This window comes from Scomber japonicus, chromosome 9, assembly GCF_027409825.1.
Source record: "Scomber japonicus isolate fScoJap1 chromosome 9, fScoJap1.pri, whole genome shotgun sequence".
In the NCBI taxonomy this organism is placed as follows: Eukaryota; Metazoa; Chordata; class Actinopteri; order Scombriformes; family Scombridae; genus Scomber; species Scomber japonicus.
The window spans coordinates 30,569,740-30,593,034 of record NC_070586.1 but is presented as its reverse complement, the minus strand read 5'-3'; the positions used below and the strand labels follow the sequence as shown (position 1 = coordinate 30,593,034).

General features: G+C 38.5%; 1 protein-coding gene across 1 annotated transcript in view; it reads left to right on the top strand.

Moving 5' to 3' along the window:
- The window catches only part of galnt9 (polypeptide N-acetylgalactosaminyltransferase 9), a 92,444-nt gene that overhangs the window by 45,941 nt on the left and 23,208 nt on the right, over positions 1 to 23,295 (top strand). Inside the window, exon 6 of the mRNA XM_053326117.1 lies at positions 9,847 to 9,964. Within this exon, the coding sequence (XP_053182092.1) occupies positions 9,847 to 9,964 (118 nt within the window). The remainder of the gene's footprint in view (positions 1 to 9,846; positions 9,965 to 23,295) is intronic.

Sequence of the window (23,295 nt, the reverse complement as noted above, 5' to 3'; positions counted from 1 at the left end):
CTTTCTACCTTCCTGGATTCTACACCACAACAAGGTTGTGTTAGTGTTACAGGTTATTTTTTTAAATGTCCCGACTCGCAGTTGGAAACATGACACTCACCGTTGGATAGGGGAAGTGAACATTGGCTTCCTACAGCTCAGTCATCTTCATCATCTAACTATCCTGGTTTCACCCCACCTGCCTCCTCCTAATATGGCAAAATGTCACCTTATATTGACATCATCCGAACTGCATCACTTTCCTGGGTCATTATTACTATGGCTACTTGATGCCATACATTTAACGAAAGGTTTTTTCCACATTCATTTTAGACTTATGTTGTTGTTTTTTCAGGACCAGCTGAGAGAGAGACAGGGAGATTTGATTTTTAAAACACCTACATTTTTCAATAAATAAGAGCAGTATCAACATAACATAATTATCAGATTAAACAGACAGAAATAAAAGCAAAACAAACTAATAGTTATTAATCAGCAGAAATGGAGGGAAAGGGAGAGAGAGAGGGAAGTTCAGCAGCAGTATGGCATAGCTCTGAAATTTGTGCTTTGGAAATATAAATTATGTTGAGTTTATTAGTTAACAGCAAGAATTTGCAATAACAGCAAAAACAGCTTATTTAAACCAGAGCAGATCAGAAACCAGTGAGGCTTCTTTCTAAAATGCAAGCAAATATTTTTTATAAGAACATTAAAAGTTAGGAATAAAAGCCTGCTCCTAAAAGCCTGTCATTTCAATAGACTGAAAGAGAAAGCGCACAGGATTACAGTATGTATTGCATGTAAAGGGTCTTATACTCCAGTCAATATCTGTTCAGCCAGGGTAAGCTGCTGTTACACTACAGACGCACAGTGTAGATTGTGCTTATGGTTACAGTATAAATGTGCATAAAGAAGAACAGTTTCCTGCATTTTAAAGGTGTCAGAATTGTGATTTGTTTGTCTTTTCTCATCAGTGTGAACAGTAAAAGACAAGAAGTCACAATCTGAGAGTGTGATAGTGTCAGATTATGAAGCATGCAGCCCACCAGCCTCTTCTGTTCGAACACTCAAATCAGAAATGGTCAGCAGTGCTACAACAATAGGAAAATCTTCAATAGAGAAGATTGCCATAATTTTGTTGCCACGGCAGCATGACTGAGCCTGCAAGAACATGAATGCACAGTAACAAAGAGAGAGAGAAATGGAAAGAGCAGGAACTGGAATCTGCTCAAAATCAGCGGGGGAGGTGTAGCTGTGAAAATACATGTGATGTGTTTTACTTGTCAGTGTTCAATACCTCTGTTTTTGCTTTATTTTACAATAGATATGAGCATGAACATGTTTTTTAAAAAACAAATTAAAATATCTATTCACAATTGAGACTGACGTCCCGCAGTGTGGTTATGCCTATTAAAATATCCTTTAACAAAACACTGCTGTTGCTTTCCAAGTGCACGGTTTACTCTAGCTGCCCCTGAGCTCTGATCCATCTGATGAAATGCATAAATGCATGGCTCTCAGTAGGGTATGCAAGAAAAGAAATGGCTCTGTGAGAATGTATGAAATATCATGACTCACGTATACACACTTGCAGGATCTTATACTGTAGTACAGCCATTTAAACACTTGTGAAGGACACCTTGACCGTAACTTCTCGTGCTGCTTACCGTGGAGGAACTACAGCTATAGATATTTGTTTCAGTGTGGTAAATCTAAATCTGGCGCAGGAGCCAACTATGCGAGGTCAAGCCAGAGCCAACATGAAGGAGCTCAGCTATTGGTTTTCATCTTTTCCATATTCATGGCACTGCTGGATTGCAAATGTTGCTGTGGGCCTGCTGCATTGCCACTGCATTCAAGTTCAGAACTAAAGGTAAAACACCCTGAAATGTGAATGGATTTAAAGTAGGATGCTATTAAACTTTGTCAGAAAAAGTAAAGTGAGCGAACAATGGCCTCGACAGCCTATGGTCAGAACCACTCAGAATTTTTTTGATACCCATGGAAAGTCACAAAACACTTCAGGGTCAGCAATAGAGCAGCAGCCAGATCCACATTCTAGTAAAAGGAATCGCTAAGGGGACATTATCAATAAGGAAAAGATGTTACATTTGAGGGAATTAACTATTTTAAAAGAAGAAGATTTGAAACAATCAATGTGAATTGTGCCAGTATGTGTGTCTCACTTAGAACTTCTCATTTGGGATTAATTAGAGTACAAACAGATATCACAACATCAAGACAAGCCAGGAGAGTCTAAACAGTCATACTTACAATTTAAGTGAAGGCGAGCACATGAATAAATTAGTAGCTTCTCTGCCAGGTTGTTTAAGAGCGAATAGCCTAATCAACTCTAATATTATGATTGAATATCTGAGGCTGTACATTAGCATAGGGGAGTTATTATGCCTTAACTTTGTTCAATTGATACTAACCTCATCAACAGTAATCAGGATCAGGTCATTTTGATTGTATTTGTATCACTTCAAATGCTGCATTTGACCAAAGCTGCAAACATGAAAAATAAACCTGATGCTTGAGGCCAGAATGTTTTCAAATATCCCAAAATACTATAAGCTAAAACATTCATAGAGTCTGTCTTATTCTGACCAAAAACTACATTCCAAACCAGAGTTCTATTACCTCACTCGGCCCAGCACAGGGTAAGCAATAACACTTTCATTTGATACACGGTATCTCATACAAATAAATAACATGATGACGATTTATACTCGGGACCAAAATATTGGATGTCTTATGATAGCTCTGTCAAAATCCTGTATTATTTTGTATTGACTGGTGGACTTAAGATAGGAGAGAGATAAGACAACAGCCTCAGACATTGCAGAGCTGGTTTCTGTTCCCCTATTGACACTCTGCTGCAAATGGACAGATCGCCTCAAGGGCCAGCTAAAGTGTGTCGGATGTGTGGATTTCTATTGGAAATCATTCACCCACTTGTTTCCTCAAGGTTTTTTACCCATCAACAACAGAAGCTCTGTGGCCATTCTGAGCTCAATCTCAAAGCCATTTCTGCCTGTTTGGACACATTCAACAACAAAGAGAATAGAAGGGTACAAGAGGACACAAGAACTGCCACATTCTGAGAGTATAGAAAATTGCAACAGTGGTGGAGGTTTGAAGTAAAAGCTTTTTTCTTTGACAAGCACAGCAATTATTGACAGGGACAAAACAGGATTGTAGAAATTAGAATTTTGGACCAAATAACCTGGAGAATGTGTGGAAAGAGTCACACACTGAAAGTCTGTAAATTCCTGAAATTAGCATCTATTGAAGGCTTAAATTACTTTCAAGAAAGAAAAAAAAAAGAAAGTCACAGCATCACTCTTGTTTTGTACAATACTCTCTTCAGTCACTACTTGGGTGTGCTTGAGGAAAATTCTTTGATCTAAGCATCATGCTTAAGCAATTACTTAAGAAAGATGTATTAGGTGTAAATGTATATGAAGGAGGGAAGAGAAAAGGATTATGAGCTTTTCATGGCTAAAAGGATGTTAAATGAAAACATAGAATTACTGGTAAAGAAACATCTAATTGGACCATAGGCATTATTGCACTTTAAATGTGTGCAACAATAAATTATGTGTGTCATTCTAGATCAGGAATGTCTATATGATGGAGTGTAGGTCCTCCATAGTGGCTTTGATGGATGGATGGATGGATGGATGGATGGATGGATGAATGCTCCAAGGGCAATCTAATTTGCACAAATAGAGCACAAAACACATCAAAGCGTCAACAGCCATACAAGACAAAAACCATGATTAAAAACATAATTAAAGAAGCATCATTTGGGTAATAGATAAAAACATAAAGTGCAAATTCAGTGAAGTGTCATGTGATCAAAGCCTGTTAGGCAGCTGAATACTGCGTGGGACAGCTAAATCTTTAAAAAATATATCTTTTAGTGTATTCATCTTGTTACATTTGTTCTCATATCTTACTTGAAGCATCAGGACTTTTACAGAATTTGACCTTTTTATATGAGAGGTCACCGACAAGCCAGATGTCAGGTTCAAAAAACAGATTAGACAGCAAAGTCCTCATCTGGGCGCGAACTAACCCATCTCAAATTAAAGTGTTTATCTTGCCAAATTGTATACGTGTATCAGATGTTCATACTGCATACTTCAAGCAAATAATCTGGGGGCCAAAGTTAAGGGGTGTGAGGGACGGATGAGCCCCGCAGGCTGACCATCTGTACACTAAAAATAACTATCCCTAATGACACTAAATGAGAAATCCACTGGAGGATTTCACTGTCAATCTGTGGTATCCTGTATATTCCAAAACTTATCTTGTGACAAAACTCTTCTGATGCTCTCATATTTTTGGTGTGCATACTCACAACCCTCAGAGACATGCGTTCTCAGCACTTTATATATGTTGGTACAAAGAGCCAGAACAGCAGTGCAGGAGGTTTTCCAGCTGAGAAAAATGTGACTATGGAGAGAACAATATGGCTCTGTGTGTCACTCCTACTTACAAAATATTCCAAAAAAAGCCACTTGAGACTCTCTTATAGTTCACATAATGCTGATGGCAGAAAAGAAACTGGCTGCATTACTTTAAAGTCTATTGAGACTCTTATTGATGATGAAATTAGTATCCCTGCCTCTTCTATGATGGATTTTCTCTTTGTATGATTGTTGTACATGAACCAAAATATTAAAATACTAGAGTCGGGAATGAAACTAGCAATTTAATAACAAGAGTGGAAATGTATAGTATAGTCTGCCTCTCTTTTCTGCATCTAGCCGTAACAGTTGGCTCTAATCACTGATTTAATTTGGCTGCAGTTAATTGGCTGCAGTTGGGGAATTACTTTTTCATGCCTTTTTAATATTGTATGTTTGATCACCTTGCACAACAAAGAAATGAGAAAACCACCAAACTTTGCTATAATTTGTTCTTGTCATTTCCCACTAAAAATGATATAACCCACAAGAGTTCTGACTATAATCAGGATGAATTTTATTTTAACATTTATACCTTGTCTTGTGTTGAAACAAACACATCAAACATATCAAATGTGGTTTTAGCTTCATCATCACATGCATCTGCCTTAAGGCGCTGAGTCTGTACTAAGACACTGAAATAGTGTTTACATTGCCAGGAAGATTATTCTAAAGAGAACAGTAGGGGAGCGCTGCACAAAGTTTGCACTGCACAGACAGCCAAGGTAGGTCACTTGTCAACAGAGGAGAAAGGATGAGGTGAACGAGGCTGAGTATGTGCTGTATCTGACGTTTTATCTGCAGAGCAAGTGCAAATAATGGCACTTGAAAGCCTCGCTGTCACCTCCTTATAATTTAAACAAGACTGTGTGAGGCTATGTCAGGAAGTAAATTTATATAAGTTGGAAAGCACGGGTAATTTTAGGAAAAGTTACATAACAGCATAAAACAAGTTTGCGTCGAACAATTAGCAATGTGCTGTCCTGTCATATAGCTCCCTGTACTTTATTATAGAGGTCAGAGAACTGACAGGATGAGAGAGAGAGAGAGAGAGAGAGAGAGAGAGAGAGAGAGAGAGAGAGAGAGAGAGAGAGAGAGAGAGAGAGAGAGAGAGAGAGAGAGAGAGAGAGAGAGAGAGAGAGAGAGAGAGAGAGAGAGAGAGAGAGAGAGAGAGAGAGAGAGAGAGAGAGAGAGGGGCTATGACGGATTATTACCATAAAGAATCACATTCAAGCAAGAAGCCTCAAGTGGTGAAATGTATTTGAGACTCTAAATCAAGTCCAGTTGTCCTCTACATAGCACTTGTAGATATTCATGAAGTTTTGGTTGTTATTTTTTAGCTGTGGGCATTCTTAACAAAAAGCGGTCATACTTACAATGAGGTCTTTGACACTACAATGAATGTAAGGCTTTCAAAGTAATTTATGCCATGCAAACGTGGCAGGTTTTCCTGGAAATATAGTAGGTTCACATCTACTCGTGTATCAGTTTGATTTGGCAACTGATCAAGGATTTTCAACATAACGTTTCATGGTGATAGTCCAGACAGTTTGGGGTCTAAACCTAAAAGCACCTTTCTCTTTGGCTCACACAGCATATGGCTCAGTGCACTCTTTTAATACAGAGTCAATGAATCATAATGCAGCTCCCACTTTATAGTACTTCCTACTGCCATATCTCTCAAACTGAAGTACCAGACACACATCTGACTCTAGTGTGTGTGTGTGTGTGTGTGTGTGTGTGTGTGTCTGTGTGTCTGTGTGCGCGTGTGTTGAGAAATGTTATATGATGAACTAACCCTGGGCGTCATTCCAAAAAGAAGAATAAAGCCACTCATTGGTCACTTTAGATAAAAAAAAATAACACAGTGAAGTACTCTGTATGAATGTAATGCTTTTTGTGCAGCTTTGTCCCAGAGCACTTAAGACCTGACAGATAATAGTAGTGAAAAGCAGCCTGAGGGAGACAGCAGCTAAAGTGGGACTGTTTCTTCTAGCAAAGGTGGAGGCTTTTGTGAGTAACAATCTCTAACTCTTGCTCTACCAGCTGAACTTGGATGGTTGTCAAGTAGTTTTTGAGTATTTAAGCATTAGTAAGGAGTAAATTTATCTTGGATTATTATACTGGGCTGAGATAAGGGAGTAGGGTTAAAGTGATGGTTTATTTTCCTCTCTAGATTCTGTAGTACTTATGTTATTTAGATCTACCACAATTGAAATGACATTACAAAGTAAACCTTATATGCCTCTACGTTGTATTTTTAGCCAGTGTTAACTTCACGAGACTGGTCATTTAACAGGAATCCTGAGTACAAAACTGTACTTCAGACTAGTTAAGTTAGTATAATGAGATTGAAAGACTTGCCCATAAGAGCAAAAATAGTCAGACAGCGTAAGGCCAAGCTTACATTGCTGTTTTTTGTTTTTTTTTACGTGCTTCAGTCCCCTAAATTCTTTCAACAGTGGCTTCTTTTGCATCATTACACCTTGTCTTGCATTGAAACAATCACAGCAAACATAACAAATGTGGTCAGTCAGCACCGCAACTAAATGATGAATGCCACTGCTGAAATATCACATTGTAGCTACATAATAATCAGGATGAATGTAAGCCCTGCACACTTTTATTCACTTTGAGCAGCTGATTGGAGATAGTGAGGAGAGAATGGGGTGTTTGCTTCTCCGTCACTATCCTCTGCTCTCTGTCTGTATCTGTACCTGTTTGCACGAGGATGGGGGCTGAGCTACACACACACACACACACACACACACACACACACACACACACACACAGAGCAGAGGTCACAGCAGACAGGATGAAACAGACAGGAAAATGAATGAGTTTACCACACTCTTTCGAGATAGTATTCATTTGAACAAACATCCAGAGAGGATGCAAAAGGACCCACCTTGGGTTCGTTTTTGCTCTGTTCTTTGCTTTCTTTGCTATCCATTTTTACCCACAACTCTCAGTAGCAAACAAGCTAACAGGGATGAATTATTATGGAGTTAGATTTGTTTCATAATGTTGTGTGTGTGCAGATCGACAATCTGTGTGTAAATGTGTAATCTGTAAATATAAACACCTTCCACAAATACAAAAAAAAGATTTGTATACTCACAAAAATATTTTGCAAATATAAAACGGATCTGCAAATACACAAACAAATTCCACAAATATAAAAAATGCATTAAATTAATTTTGTGAACTCAGTTTTTATTTGTGAATCGAAAAAACATTTGTGGATCTCAGTTCTACGCTTGTGGATTTGCTTTTTACACACACGGAGTTTTGAAACAAACTTTCCGCCCGTCCGAACGAAAATCCACTCGTATCACTCGGCTATTTTCGGATAGCAAGTGATCGCCTACTGGTGACGTCATTTCCGCATATCAAAGTAAGAGCACGCAGTCTTTCTATGAGCTTTTTAAAATGTTTATCAGCGATAAGTGACGTGGTGCATTCATGGTTTCATGTTAATGTCATACAGTGATTATTAGTGTGTGTTTATTTGTTCTATGTATATTATCTAGCACACACGTTCATATACATTTCTGTTTGAGTATGAAAGGCATCAACATTCAGCTCTCTAAAACGGTGGCTTGGCTGCTGCTAAGCAGTTATCAGCCACCTCATCCTTTATATTTTTCATTTATTCTTTCAGATGGGTAAAAGTCACAACGCACTTCACATCTTATTAGTAGTGTACTCTTACTAATGTAGTTCTAATGTCTATGTGTAAGCATTCATGTTGCGTGCTGGGAGAACAGGGTGCAGGATTTTATACATTGCAAATATGATTAAGATGCATTGTAAATAGGCCAGAAGTCATAACAATCCAACCTGTAAAGAGGGCCCCTGTAGACTGCTGGTGACTGACATCCAGACATCTCTTCACAACCTTTCAATACTAGTGTAATCAGTAGAAAATGATGGGGTTTAAGATTTAGACATTTTCAGCACAGCATTTAAAAGACATTTTTTATCGTTAAACAATAATAAAAATAATAATAATAATGATAATATATTTTGCATTTGTATTCATTCTGTTTTATGAATAGCTGTGTTTATTTATTTATTTATTTTTTATTATTGTTTAACGATAAAAATTGTCTGAACGTTGCCCACAAGCATCCTGGTGCCTTTCATACTCAAACAGAAATGTATATGAACGTGTGTGCTAGATAATATACATAGAACAAATAAACACAGTAATAATCACTGTATGACATTAACATGAAACCATGAATGCACGTCACTTATCGCTGATAAACATTTTAAAAAGCTCATAGAAAGACTGCGTGCTCTTACTTTGATATGCGGAAATGACGTCACCAGTAGGCGATCACTTGCTATCCGAAAATAGCCGAGTGATACGAGTGGATTTTCGTTCGGACGGGCGGAAAGTTTGTTTCAAAACTCCGTGTGTGTAAAAAGCAAATCCACAAGCGTAGAACTGAGATCCACAAATGTTTTTTCGATTCACAAATAAAAACTGAGTTCACAAAATTAATTTAATGCATTTTTTATATTTGTGGAATTTGTTTGTGTATTTGCAGATCCGTTTTATATTTGCAAAATATTTTTGTGAGTATACAAATCTTTTTTTTGTATTTGTGGAAGGTGTTTATATTTACAGATTACACATTTACACACAGATTGTCGATCTGCACACACACAACATTATGAAACAAATCTAACTCCATAAATTATGCTCTTAATGTGAAAAAGTGAAATACTGCTTGGTCTTCCTGCTAATAGGTGAACTTCAGCTTTACTACATCTATCCATCTAAATATTAAATATGCCAATACAATTGCCAATTTTTATATCAACAATGAATCAAATAACTGTACCATTCCTAAAAATGACGTCTTAGCGTCTGTTAATTCATGGCTTGTTTTAGCCACAGCCGGCAGTTGTTTTCAGCAAAAAGCTCTAAACCAGATCTTTCTCAGGTGTTGGTCGAGAACGGACCTGAACTAAAATTAGAGTAAATGTCAAACTTTTGTCAGGTGGATAGAAATACAACTTAAAATGAATGTTAATGTTGCTCACTGTCTGCACAAGCATAAATCACAATTTCCATAAAACTCAAAATCACATTTTATTTGGTTAAAATATTTCACAGATTCAAATCAAGTTTCCCTGAGGCAAAAATAACAAACTGTATCATATTTGGACATTTACACTCTGCTGATTCAACTGAGTTAGTGGTAAGAGTTGACAATACTTTTCAACTTTTCTATGAAAGCCCTGTGAATAATGAAAAACTTACATGGCTTCTGTCTTGATTACATTGAATGCTTTGGCTTTCTCTTTGGGTGTACAAAAGTTAAGTGACTGAATAATAATATTCAAATGATGCTGTTCTACTCTGCTCACCCAGAACTCCGGCTATGATTGGCTGCTCCTTTGTGGTGGATCGGGAATACTTTGGTGAGATTGGACTGCTGGATCCTGGCATGGAGGTCTACGGAGGCGAGAACATTGAACTTGGCATGCGGGTATGTACTGCAGATTATTACCTATAATCACGTTAAAATGCATTCAAATGAGGAGACTTTGATAAATAACTTGAAATGTAGACTTTCTCCTTTTAAACCAAATTAAAAGTCCTAGTGTAAAGCAGAGGAAGAAATTGCTCAGAGAATTGCTCTGAGGGAAGTTGGTTCTTTTTTAATGAGGCATTCCTTCAAAGCTGAAGGGTTTTGTGTGCAGTTGTACCAAGAAGGCCACACAAAAAGGCATGATTACAAATCCAATATTTGAGGGGGTAATATTTAAATGAACAGTCGTGGTGGGAATGATTTGTAAAATCTATACTCAGACTTTTCTACAGCTTATGATGAAGTTTCCTTGTTTCCCAGCCTGGGGGGTACAGCTTATGATACAAAACCTAGGGGCGTCAACAGAAACCATGATTAAACTTTGCAAAGTTAGAATTTCTTAGATGGGAGTGGTGGAGAAAAAAAATCCCCTTAATGCAAATCTTCAGCAAACCCAAAGGCTCTAAAGCCTGTATACGGAAAATGTAAATCTCTTTTGCTGCTGCTTTAAGTTGAATTTAACGGTTCATGTGAGCGAAGGGCATGGTGAAGAATTGGCTAGCGTTTTAAATTCAGAAAATGTTTCTCTCCAGCCAAGTGGAACTATTGTGAATCTAAACGTACTCCTTGGCTTATTGGAATGAGAAATGCTTGAAAGATCCCACTCCTTCATTTAACGTCGTCTCCACATCCATTTCAAAATCTCAAGATGGCTTCAACGACACCTCTGAAGTGCCTGGCCTGCCTTTGAAAAAGCATTTAAATGGCTGGAGAATGGATCTTGGTTTACAGATTGGTGTAGTGCTTTATTGAAGCCAGAGACATTTATAGTCGTTGATGACCATTTCAAACCTCCTCATTATTCCACATAGAGTGGCTTTCCCCCTACATCAACAGCAAGTTTTTTTCATGCCATTGACAATAATGACACAATCATCTGATTCTTGTTTGGCCATTATCACAGTGTGATAAGCCAGCATTATGTATTATGTGCCAACAGCCAATGGCCTCCCCCAAGGTTACACAGTGTTTTCTCATCCAGTGGAGCTGCTTATATGTACCTAACAAACCATGCAACTGAGTTAGACGAGGTTCATGGGGGAGATCAATTCAGCTACAGCCGCTAAATAAAGTTAGAACAACTCTATTGAACTGTGTGATATAGAGTAAGAACTTCTTCTGGCTCACACACACAAGCTCCTCATTGACTCACGTCTCTCTCTCTCTTTTTTTTTTTTTTTGCACTATGAATATTTACTGTTCATTTTTCATTCATGAAGTGAGAGAATATGCCTCCGCGTCTGTGAACACAATGCCATCACAAATGCAATTACCTTTCCTGCTGTTTGCCCTGTGTGGAAAATGAAACACATGCCAGAGAAAGGGACCCATTCAGCACATGTACAAGCTTGAATAGGTCTGCAGTCATCAACCAGCTTCAACCATTCATGTTGTACAGCCGCTAATGGAATGGAGATGGGCTTCTGGCAAGTGGACGGCAATTACTCCTCTAAGGCTACTTCTGCTCAGGCAGCTCATTGTGGTGCCGGCTGAAGAGTTGCCATTTGGGATAGGCTTGATTGACAAGAACAAGTTTAACAATCAGGCAGGGCAGCTCACAATAGTTGTGGATTCTCTGTTTGACATCTTAATAGATTTCCAAGGTCCTTAATTGCTGCAAAATTAAAGAGAATCAGTTGGGTGTATTCTTACTGTTACTGGATCTGCATAGCCTCAAAAAATGGTTCCTCTTTTTGCCACATGTGCTTGTAACATTGGAAACAAATATTTCCACTTTTTTAAATGACTGTAAATACCATGTCTGAACAAGAACATCCTGTTTACCATGAGGCTTTGTTTGCAAACAAAGGAAAAAGGTTAGGGACAGAAATGATGAATTCTGCCAGAAGTGTCAATATGAGTCCCTAGCCCTTCTGCTTGCTGAGGCTTTGCTGATAAAGCGTCTAAGGAGACTGTGCCTTTCATTTCAAAGTTCCTGTGGGCATGGCTATCATACTGTGGTGTGTCTGTAAGTCCTTCCAGGAAATTGCGATCTTGTGATTGGAGTAATTAATGCAAATTCAACTGATCTCTACAATATTTGCAGGGGCTTGAAATTTTTTGCAAAATTCCTTCAATTTCTCAACATTTAATAGTCCTTCCAGGAAATTGTGATTTTGTGATCACAATAATTAACACAAGAGCTTGCAACTTTGCTAAATTAGCGCACATTTTTCATATGAAATAGCAAAAACCAATGGACTGCCTGTGATTTGGACCAACTGTTGCATTTCATGTCGTGGTAACATAGGAAGTGATTGCATATTACTTTTCATTGGTAGAGTTGGGTTTTTTTAAATTCCAATATTTTCCTTGCCATTTTTCCCTAATTCATGCAATTTTACATTTTGCACATGAAGCATTGCTTCACCGCTGCATAATCAAGCATTTCTGGCTGCAGTAAACGCAAAAAAAATCCTGGAGGGATTAGTTTGTCTTCAAACGTCATACTACTGTACATCACATTTAAGAGTTATCCCTGCAGCTGCTGCTCCTGCCTGTTCCACTGAAACCTGATGTGAAATGAAACTTTTCCTGTTATTTTTCATTACTCTGAAAGGAAAAAAATAGCTATTACTTATTCACTTTCATGCCAAACGTTAGCTGAGAAGATCGATACCACTCTTGTATATGTACGCTGAAAGCTGGTTAGCTATGAGCTTAAGAGGTGGTGGATTTCTTTTTTCTTTTTTTTTTTTTTTTTACCTTTGGCTAGATCTAGACTAGCTGTTTGCCCAGTCTTTATGAAAAATTGGCATGGCATTATATTTAGCTTCAGCATATCCTCTCCTCAAATAAGTGAATTTCCCAAAATGTCAAATTATTCCTTTAAGACTTTTGACTTCTTAACAGTTTAGAAATCAAGACTCAGGAATAAGCCAACATATTATTTGTCTACATCTAGAGTGCATTGCACGATTTAGTGCTGACCACAACGAATAAACAACAAACTCCAGTTTATTTTCACTGATCCCCACATTCAGTTACAATAAACGGTCTTTTCCCTGCAATCCTAACATGACTTATTTCAGTTTGCTTTCTATTACGTCTTCTAATTTGTCCTATTTCATGACAGTGAAAACATGACAGTTACCCCCTTTCCTGCCAAAAAAGGCTAATTTGAGTCTAGATGGCTTTACCCCACGTAACATGCCCATGTGTCTACTTTGTCATCAGGAAACCATCCAGGCTGCTTTATGAAATCTGTCTCATTTTCATAACAATCCAATAAATCTGTCACTTGGGGTGGCCTGTTCCTCTCGATGACATTTATTAAACTCACCAGGAACTCCTTTCTAAAGTAATGAACCAAAAAATTATTATATTTTTTTTCTTCTTTGAAGTCCTGTCTCCATAACCACCTGGGCTGGGCCTGGAGGCATCTGGTCATAATCTCTCTGTAGTGAGGAGAATGGAGCTAATTAAAGTCTTGTGGTAACACCAGCTAGACAGGAGTGGGACATAATTACACTTCACATGGTCCCCTCTGCATCCCAAGCAGAGTTATTACTTTTTATTATTAATTAAGTTTTCGGACGACTCTGCCATTGTGGGTTGTATCAGCAGGGGACAGGAGGCTGAGAACAGGAGTGTGGTGGACAGTTTTGTGGTTTGATGTGAACCTAATCACCTGCAACTCAACATCACAAAGACTAAGGAATTAGTAGTGGATTTGAGGAAGTGAAAGACCTGTCCGAACCCAGTCAGCCTCAAGGAAACACAAGTGGACATTGTCAAGGCGTAAAAGTACCTGTCCACACGGGTAATAAGATGGACTGGACTAAAACACAGAGGCTCTGTACATGAAAGGTCAGAGCAACCTGTATTTTCAGGAGACTTAGATCTTTTAACATCTTGAGAGCCATGCAGGTGTTAAAGTTCTCAGGTGCCATGCTGGATTTGAGGCATAGAGCAGTTTTAAATTCCTACAATCCTTAATTCAATTCATTGTACACATTTTCTCCTGGACAATTTTTCAGGCTCACCAATCATTTCCTGCTTTAATGCCTGACCATGCTGCAGATGTTTTATCACTCAGTGGAGGCCAACATCATCTTCTATGCTGTACTGTGCTGGTGCAGCAGGGTGAAGGCAGCCAATGCTACTAGATTCAGTAAGCTTATCATGAAAACAGGTTCTCTCCTGGGAGTGGAACTGGAGTCTTTGGGGGAGGTGATGGAGAGGAGGATGCTGAGGAATCCACTCAGTTTTACTGTTAATGCCTCTCATCCCCTGCACACCACACCTTCAGCCATAGACTGAGACTACTGAGGTGTACCACTGAACACCACAGAAGGTCTTTTCTACCTTCTGCAGGAAGGACAGCTGAAACATCACACACTGAGAAGAATAATAATGTCAACATCATGTGCAATATTGCGTTTTGACATTATGTGCAATACTACTTTTTATTACTCTCTTTCAATATTGAATATCACTATTCAACATCATTTCTTATTACTTTTTCAATATTGTTACCTATATCACTATTTAACATCATGTGCAATATTACTTTTGTGTTTTAGTTTACTAATTTCACTAAATTTATCTCACTTTTATTGTTATTCAGCACAGGGGTTAGCATTTACTTCTCATACACTTTACATTTATCACTGTATTATTTTTATGCTTAAGTTGTTGGAATTTTTGAGCAATCTCTGGAGACAAGAACCTTTCATGAGGATTAACAATTCTACATCAGTTCAGTGCATTTAGTATTTTGGGGTTTATATGTTATGTTTTCATCAATTTGATGTATTAAACATTTAAATTTACGATTACATTTTAATAGTTCAGAATTTGCAGGAGAGCTTCAAAGCACAAAGAAAAGCCCTCAACTAATGCAGACAGATGCACTGCAGTCCCAAAGTGCCTGTACAGCATCAGCTGTGGCTGAAGTTAAAGTTTTTCATTCCCTGAATAATCATGGCCCACCTCATCACACCACAGCTGAATCATCTGACACTCTTTTACACAGCCATGATTACTGCTCCTGTTAACAGTGCAGCTTCAGGTCACCTCAAATCAACTGGAAATGAAAATTCTGTCATGAGCTAGTAAATGAATATGTTTTTTTAGACAGTATTTGGTAGCAAAGACCAGATGTGTATCAAGATCAAATATGATAGATTACTGCTTAACTGCAACAGACCAAAATGATGGACTGTCTCTTATAGACTGCATCAATTACCAGCCAACTAGACAGTAAACTCCTGAGCTCATCTTCTGCTGCTCACCACTATCGTCTCAGTCCATTTTTTACCAGATGGTGACTTTGTTTAATGAAAAGAAGAACAAAAAAAATCAAGATGAGACAGTATTATTTCAGGCAGCATAATAACAGGTGCAGCATCAAAGCAGTTGGTAGAAGCAGTCAGATGTTGCTTTTAGATTATTCTGAGAACATCTGCCCCACTGATACATGGACATTTTAGCGCAGTTGATTAACCCCACAAGCCATCTGGATTTGTAGAAACAAATGGATTGAAAGAAAATCAGCTCGCACTCCAGCTGTGTTAATTTGATGAAGTTATGATGACAGCACATTGTATTGTAGTCATATTAATACTCACTGGTGTGCATATCTGTGTAAGCTTCCAGTTAATTTCACTTGTATATTTCCTCTTGCATGTTAAACATACATTAATACCACCTTAAAATTTCAATCTATAATTTTGACAAACGTTTATTAAAAGATGTTTTTGTGCTTTGGCCTGAGTCAAAGGATAGTTTCACATTATGTTTGTTTTAAACACAATACAATACTGACATGACCATATATACATTAAAGGTTGAATATGTAGAATATTTATTAAAAGCTATATTTAAAAAAAAAACAATACAGCCACGGGGCGTTTTGAGGGGTACAGAATGAAAGTAATGAAAAAATTTAGTCTGAATTAATATTTTAAATTTTTTTTGACGGGTTCGACAATGACGTTCTGACATGTTCTGTGTACATTGTACCAGCTAATTAGCGGCCGGAATTGCGGGTTGCCAGGGTTGTCTGTTGTTCCGGCGCAGCTACTGTAGGCTGGCACTGGGTGAAATGGAGTTGTAAACAAGCAGAGCCGTGTGGACTTCCCAGCGTTTTTTGCTCTCAAGTACAACTTTTCATCACAAAACTTCGAAGGTAAGACAGAATATCTGTTAGTAGCTGTAGATAAGTGGTTATTGACCTTTGTATTGTTTGGCTGCTGGTTCACTGAGTTTTTAACTCGCCAGGGCCTTAGCTTTCATATGAGATGCTATTTGTTTGTGTACCATGAAGTATCAAAACGGTAGCAATGGAAATGTGGAGAGTGGGTTGACTTTCTGACGCTATTCGGATTTTGATATTTGATCATTAACCTCTTAACGCACGCTGTTCCGTTCACGGGACAGGACGGATGTTAGGAGGTAGCCACACGTTCTTCTGAATGTTTTAAACACCAACCCTTAAACATATATATTCATGCCGTACATTGTTGGAAAGCTTAGATTGTTCTGATTCATTCAAGACCCCTCACGACTTATATGGTTGCTCACAGCCGTAATAGTATTAGCGATTAGCTCGGCTAGCCACTCAGCTAAGTGAGAAAAGCTATAATGCCTACATACCTTCAAAGTCTTCCCTTTATCCACAACAATCATCTTATGACACAGGACTTTCTGTACAGCTCGCCAAGTATCCATTCTTGTGAAATATGAAATCCGTTTCCATAAAACCGGAATATTTTCCTCAATATGTCCATGTATTTAGTCCAACACGTAATGTAGTAACACAAATAACAAACCATATACGGTCTGTTTACGTCATTTCCTGACCTGCGCGTCCATCTCAGAGTACACGTGACTAGATGTTTACGACCGTGAGCCTCTCCTGCTTCTGACGACACCACACACAAGCCAATCGGTGTTTAGGATTAGGCAGTACATGCAGAGACATTGCTGCTACTCCCACTGGCGTTACAATGTAATGTACCTCGGTGGTTTCAAGTCAGTTACAGCGAGGGTATGTTCGCTTCCTGTTTTCAAAATAAAAGCACCAACTCTATCGTTATGGTTTTCTTAATAATAAAAGGCAACGGGTGTTTTATTTTGTGAAAATGACCGGAAGTGCGTTACTCGCTACGGCTAACTTGAGTGGCTCCGAATTCGCAGGAACAAAACTTTAAGCAGATGTTATTTGGACAAATTAGCGTCACATTGTGGATCTAAAGGGCTACTTTCTCACCTAAAAAGGTTAGACATGTGAATAAAGTGGTATATTTACAGAGTTAGAGCTAAAATAAAATCCGGCACCGGACCTGGCAACTCGACTGCTGGAATTACTTTTTGGTTGTTGCGACTACGATCTCGAGACATTAGATGGCGTTGTTCTGCTCATTCTACATATTCTACCTTTAAATGCATGAATACTGTTAATATTCCAGTAGCCAGTTAGTCATGCTCTTGTGCAATGTGAAACAAACACACCAATTTACATCATTAAACTTTGTCAAAAGAAAAAACTCACAATGACATTGAAAGCTGGGGAGAGGCACGTCAAGAAGGAAACGATGATTCTGACATAAAAGTAATTAAAAACACTTGCAGCTACAGCACTACTAGAACGCTATTACAGGAACTCTATAAACTGCTATTCTTTTAAGTAGCAAGCCAGTACGTCCTCTGTGTGTTTGTCTGTGAAAATGCCAGGCATGGATCATTTGGAAAGGACAAGTTTTGTAATTAATTTGAGTATTTCCGTTTTCTTATACTTGATTATTTTACTGCACTCCAGAGATCATATTTTGTACTTTTAACTAAACTACATATATTCAACAGTTATACTGCAGTTAAGGATTACTTTGCAGAGAAGGGGGTCAGTGTACACCCACCTACACCACTGTTTCTAAGCCTATACAATCATTTTCATACAGTCCCTCTAGTCCATAAATTGCTAGAATGGGGCCATGAAATTCAGCAGTTAACTCTGAGAGTCTATGAGTGTATTGTTTTGTGTGTAACATGCATGAATGCTGAGCTTGACACTCATGCAGGTTGAAAACAGTAAATGTAAATGTCATCAGTAGGCAACAAGGACCTTTCATGGGCTGCTTTGATAAGCCCAGAGTGAGTTATTTTCTGATAAGCTCAGTTGGTTTTTGAGCAGCAGAGCTGTGCACGCTCTATCTGTCCATTCTTAAAATATCACACCAATAATTCTTCTGTGCTACTTAATGGAGGTGTTTTTGTGTGCACATGTTTGGAGGGGTTGTCAAATCTATTCATATCACAGGAGCATTTAAAAAATGTAAAAAATGAAATGGGGTGGCTATTCATTATACCTTGAACATTTTTAGACATGTAATCAATCAAGACAGCTGATTGAACGTTTGCAGCCCTCGACTTGGACTCCTACAGGCTGCAGCTTTCCACAGCAAAAGCAGTCACCTTGAGAAGGGCAAGAGCGTCGTTATGAGATGGCATTAAGCCCCAGCCATCTGTGGACACCAGCCACTCTGGCAGCTTCAAAATCACCAGCGTGCCTATGTCCATCAAGCAGCAAATGACAGTGGGTGCTGACCATATGTGAGCCCTTTCCAGCAAACAGTCATTCCAAAGACGAAAATAAATCTCAGGCCACTGAGGGATTGTGCTATATTACACTTAATCAAATGTAAGAGACAAACACTGAGAACTATTGGGTAAATACCATGGTAAGCAATGCTGTAAGGGCCTGTGGACAGTACAGTACATCATTTATTGACTTCCGCATATATAACTCCTGTGGGAATTTCCCCTGGTGCAGTGTTACAGTGCTTGAGTCAGGTCTCATTTTTAAATGTGGCCTCAAGACTTGTTTTTCTGTCATCTTGCAGTAAAAAATACAATTCAATGGCATCTGGTTAAATGTTTTTTCAAGATGTGTCTCGGGAGGTCTTGGTCTTGACTTTGCGCTCATTGTACTCAGTGTCAGGTTGTCTCGGATTTTCTTGACTACCAGTCTGCTCTGTTTGCTACAGAGTTTTCATCTCTGGTACACAACTGGTTCAGTCTCAACACAGTAGAGACAACGTTGGAGGAATCATCTGCTCTCCATCAATACAGCCTGTGTAAAGGTAACAATAGCATTGGACATTGATCTGGCATTTGTCTTTTTCAATGCCTGCATTATTCAGTGGCTGAATCAATCCGTTAGTGCTTAATGGACTCAGGTGTACTTACTCCATGGTTCATTACTGTATGTTCCAGCCCGCGTCAGGGAGGTGAGACAAGTGAGAATAGATGCAGCTGTGAAATTTCTGTACACAAGAATCACATCAGGTATTGTTTCAGGAGAATTACTGCAGCTATCGAATGACTTACTGCTACCATATGGCGTAGCGGAGCAGCTCCGCATATGCCTCGTGTTGTAGAATTGACCGTAGGGTTTGCATTCAATCAGCCGACATTATAAAACATGTTCATGATTCGCATTTATGCATCGGTGCGTTCCATGCATATATAATTTGAGACTTATATTGTCTGTTTACTTTAGGTCCTGCTGATCCAGGCTGCATCCGTAATTTACGCCTCAGCAGATTGTGTGTACTGAAAACATACTTCATGTTTACCATTTAACAATGACATGGAGCACACACCTCAGCCTGAAATGGCTTTTGAAAAATGTCATGACTTCCTGAGAATAAGCGTACCTTGGAGAGTTTCTGCTTTTCAGAGCCAGAGGGACAAGTAATTAGGCAGACCTTGTCAGCTTGCCTATTATCCATGTGAATCATAAACTTCATTAAAAAACCTCTTTCAAGAGTGACTGCAGATACTCCCACCTTAATTTGAGCACATTTTGACATGGTAATTAAGATAATTTGAGATGAATTTTGTATTCACATTCACACCTTCTTCTGCTCAGGACAATTGAATTTTGTGGAGGAGCATCAGAAGCTCTCTCTGTAGGCAATATAAATACAGTAACTTTTAACAAGTGCAGATTGGTTCAACCCACTCATTGGTTAATCTGTTCACATAATTGCATCTCTTGGATGTCTCAGACTTCGGCTAAAAACTTGAAATGATCTGACACAGTCTGAAAGTATTTGAAGAGTAGTAGCACACACTGATTTGGCTACAGCAGCAAATCGACAGGCATGTCAAAGATGAAGGGCAGCAACTGGATAGAATTAGCTTTTGATAGGCACGGTTAAGGGCCTCTGTGTATATATCTGTCTCTCCATCAACATCCTCCATTTTATGGAAGGAGATGCAGGAAAAGGAAGCATGAAATGAATAGATGGACCATAGGGAGTGGCAACTATCCAGCCCATCAATGGAGGAGGGAGCCTTCAGTGCGTAACGCTTTGAAACATCACTCATCGTCAAGATTTAAGAGGAGGGGAGTTGAGGAGACCAGCTTTGCAGTGTTTCTGTCCAGTTAGAGGTATCAGCCAAGTGTGGAAACATGCAGAAGCTGATCAGGCTCAGTGTACCGCATAGGGAACAAAACTTAAGCATCATTTGAACAGTTAAAAACAAATGCAGGTGAAGATTACTGAAAGCTAACTCAAGCAGCAACATAAATCAGATTTGTATTAAATATGATTTTAGGCATACTCCGATTCAGGGACTCAGGGTACACTTTGCTAAGTGCTGATATTTGTACCTTTCAGAAGTCATCTACCTTCCTCTTGCACACATGCCCTCCTGTTGGCCCTCTGTGCTAATTAGCACACTTGTTTTTGCTTTTGTGAAAATGTAAATGTATTATTTATGGTAATTAAAGGCCACAGTGAGCTGTGCTGGAGACACGTCAATGTTGCATTTCCTCCCTTGCAGATGGAGGTGCACCTTTAACTCGTTTAATGTCAACTCGAAACGAAAACATGTTGCTTCATCACATGAGAGCGCCATTTCACAGCTTTGATACATAAGATGCATACTATTTGAAACTCAATAACACAGACTGATGAATAAAATGAATACAGGGTGAGTTTGCATTTCTTCATATTGGTTACCTGTCTGTTTCCTTGTTGATATTCTTCTCACACACAGCTTTGAAAAGAAACTCGATACTATGTGATATTCACAGCTTTAAGATCTGGAAATTAGTGTTGGGGCGAATAAACATTGCTTTATAGTGACACCAAAGCTGATTCTAAATAAGGATAAAGGTTAACTCCATGCTTGCTCTAATATTATGCTTCAGTCTCTGTTTTTAAGAACAGTTTTGTCAGTACACGACATAGATTCCACTTGATACTTGTCGTAATGTCTTAATGTCTTTCTCTCTATAACCTTAAAAAAAGATGAGAGAAAATATAAACACACCGTCTGATTGGGTTTACTGCACCCTTAATCAGCATTTCTGGCATTTCTTTGAAACGGGTGAGACTTTTGGGATATTATCCTGCAAAAAGGCATCCCTTGGGTATAGAGATTGCAGCGGAGAGCATTTCAATTAAAAACAGGGATGTGTAAAATTCCCCAGACACAACCGAGCGCACACAACTCATTATCTCAAGTGGATACATCCAGTCTTTGGATGGCTTTTTTCCGAGTAAATTGTGAAAATGTCAGTGTGAACTTGAAAGAGGTTTTGTGACACAGGTCCACTCAGCTTTACTCAGAATACATTAAGTGTTTTTTTGTTTTGGGGTCTGCTGGAACTGGAGTCTGCTATCAGGGAGAAGAACTTGTGATTCTGTTTTTTGATGACTTAACCTGAACCTGAACTTCAAGTTTATATCATCTTTCATCAGTAGAGAACAGAAAAGTGACTGAATCCTTTTAGCTGACTACATAGAAATACACACTCCCTTTCAGTTCCCATGTTGTACAGGAGCAAACAGAGTGCAGCCACACATTCAGCTTGTGGACATGAAGTCATAGTTGCTGCTGTCCAATCTATTTTCGCTGTGTGAGTTGATAGAAATCAATAAGAAATGCGCTCAATGTGGCCCTATTTGTGTCGTACAACCAAGAGCATTTATACAATTCAATGGCCAACATACCAAGGAGTTTTTGTTGCTATTGATAATGCACTAGCTCTCTGTTTTTCTGAATACCTGGGAATCTAGTTGAATGCTACTCAGTCCTCCGATAGGACCGAAAACCAGCTTGGCTGTGGTACCTAAGTACCAGGACTGAGAGTTGCTGGATTAATGCATGTGCACAATCATTTCTGAATGGAGCAGTCACATTGCAGGACGATAATCTGCTCAGGCTGCGAAATGGTTTGTTACTGAATATCCACAAAGGGAAAAGATATTTAGGTTTATTTAGGGAAATCATTTATAATGCATTTTTAAATAGACAAAAAACAGAGGCTACATAGAGTTGCCCTAAAGTTTTTATTATCACTAAGTCACCACCCTGGCTGAGAGAAATACTTTATAAACTTCCATGTTTGAAAGTAAAGAGATGATTGATATAAAGTTAATTCCCAGTGTTCCACCAGCAGTGCAGTAATGACACAATAGTAATTATCTTCTGCTCCATATGGAGAGGAACAAATGATGGGAAGAAGTGCTGCATTTTGATGATGTTTTGGGAAGAAGTTTTATCAGGCAGGTAGATTGACAGTCAATTAATGCCACCCAGTGAACCAGAGAGACTACAACATTTAATTTTAAAAGTGACACCTATTAAACCCTTTTTGTTTAAATTTGAATAGCTCTCAACATTTTCACCAGAATGAGTAAAGTTCAGTTGAGTATGTCTCATTTTTTTCTACAGAAAACCTGAAGAGTTTTACTAATGGATCATTTGAGCTGTGGTGTGATGAAAAGTCGTCCAATCAACAAAATCATGAGGATTCATTCTAATTATGTCTGTACCATCTTTCACGACTCCAGAACGATTAGCTGAAACTGGAAATGAGGATGAGCAACCTAAAGTAAAAGAAATTAGTTTTTCATAGCTATTCTAGCTTGTGTAGCTACAGATGTGTTGGCATTGATAGTTCATGTGTCTAAATACCATGTCTCCAAAATGTCAATAATCTGATGTGTGTGATTGTCCATAGGAGGAAACCATTAGCTGACGCATTGATTTCTAGAGCAGTATGGCAAATGTCACTTAGATGTGCTGCTGTGCAAAGTACATAATGGTAACCTTGTAAAAAAAAAAAAAAAAAACTAAAGCATTTGGGGGATAAAGTTCCTATTGAGACCACAGCAAAAATACAATTATTAAAAAGTAGGCTCCCAATTTTTTAGGTCAGTCAGGAGCCCAAAAGAACATTGACATAGTTTTTTACTTGCTGTAAT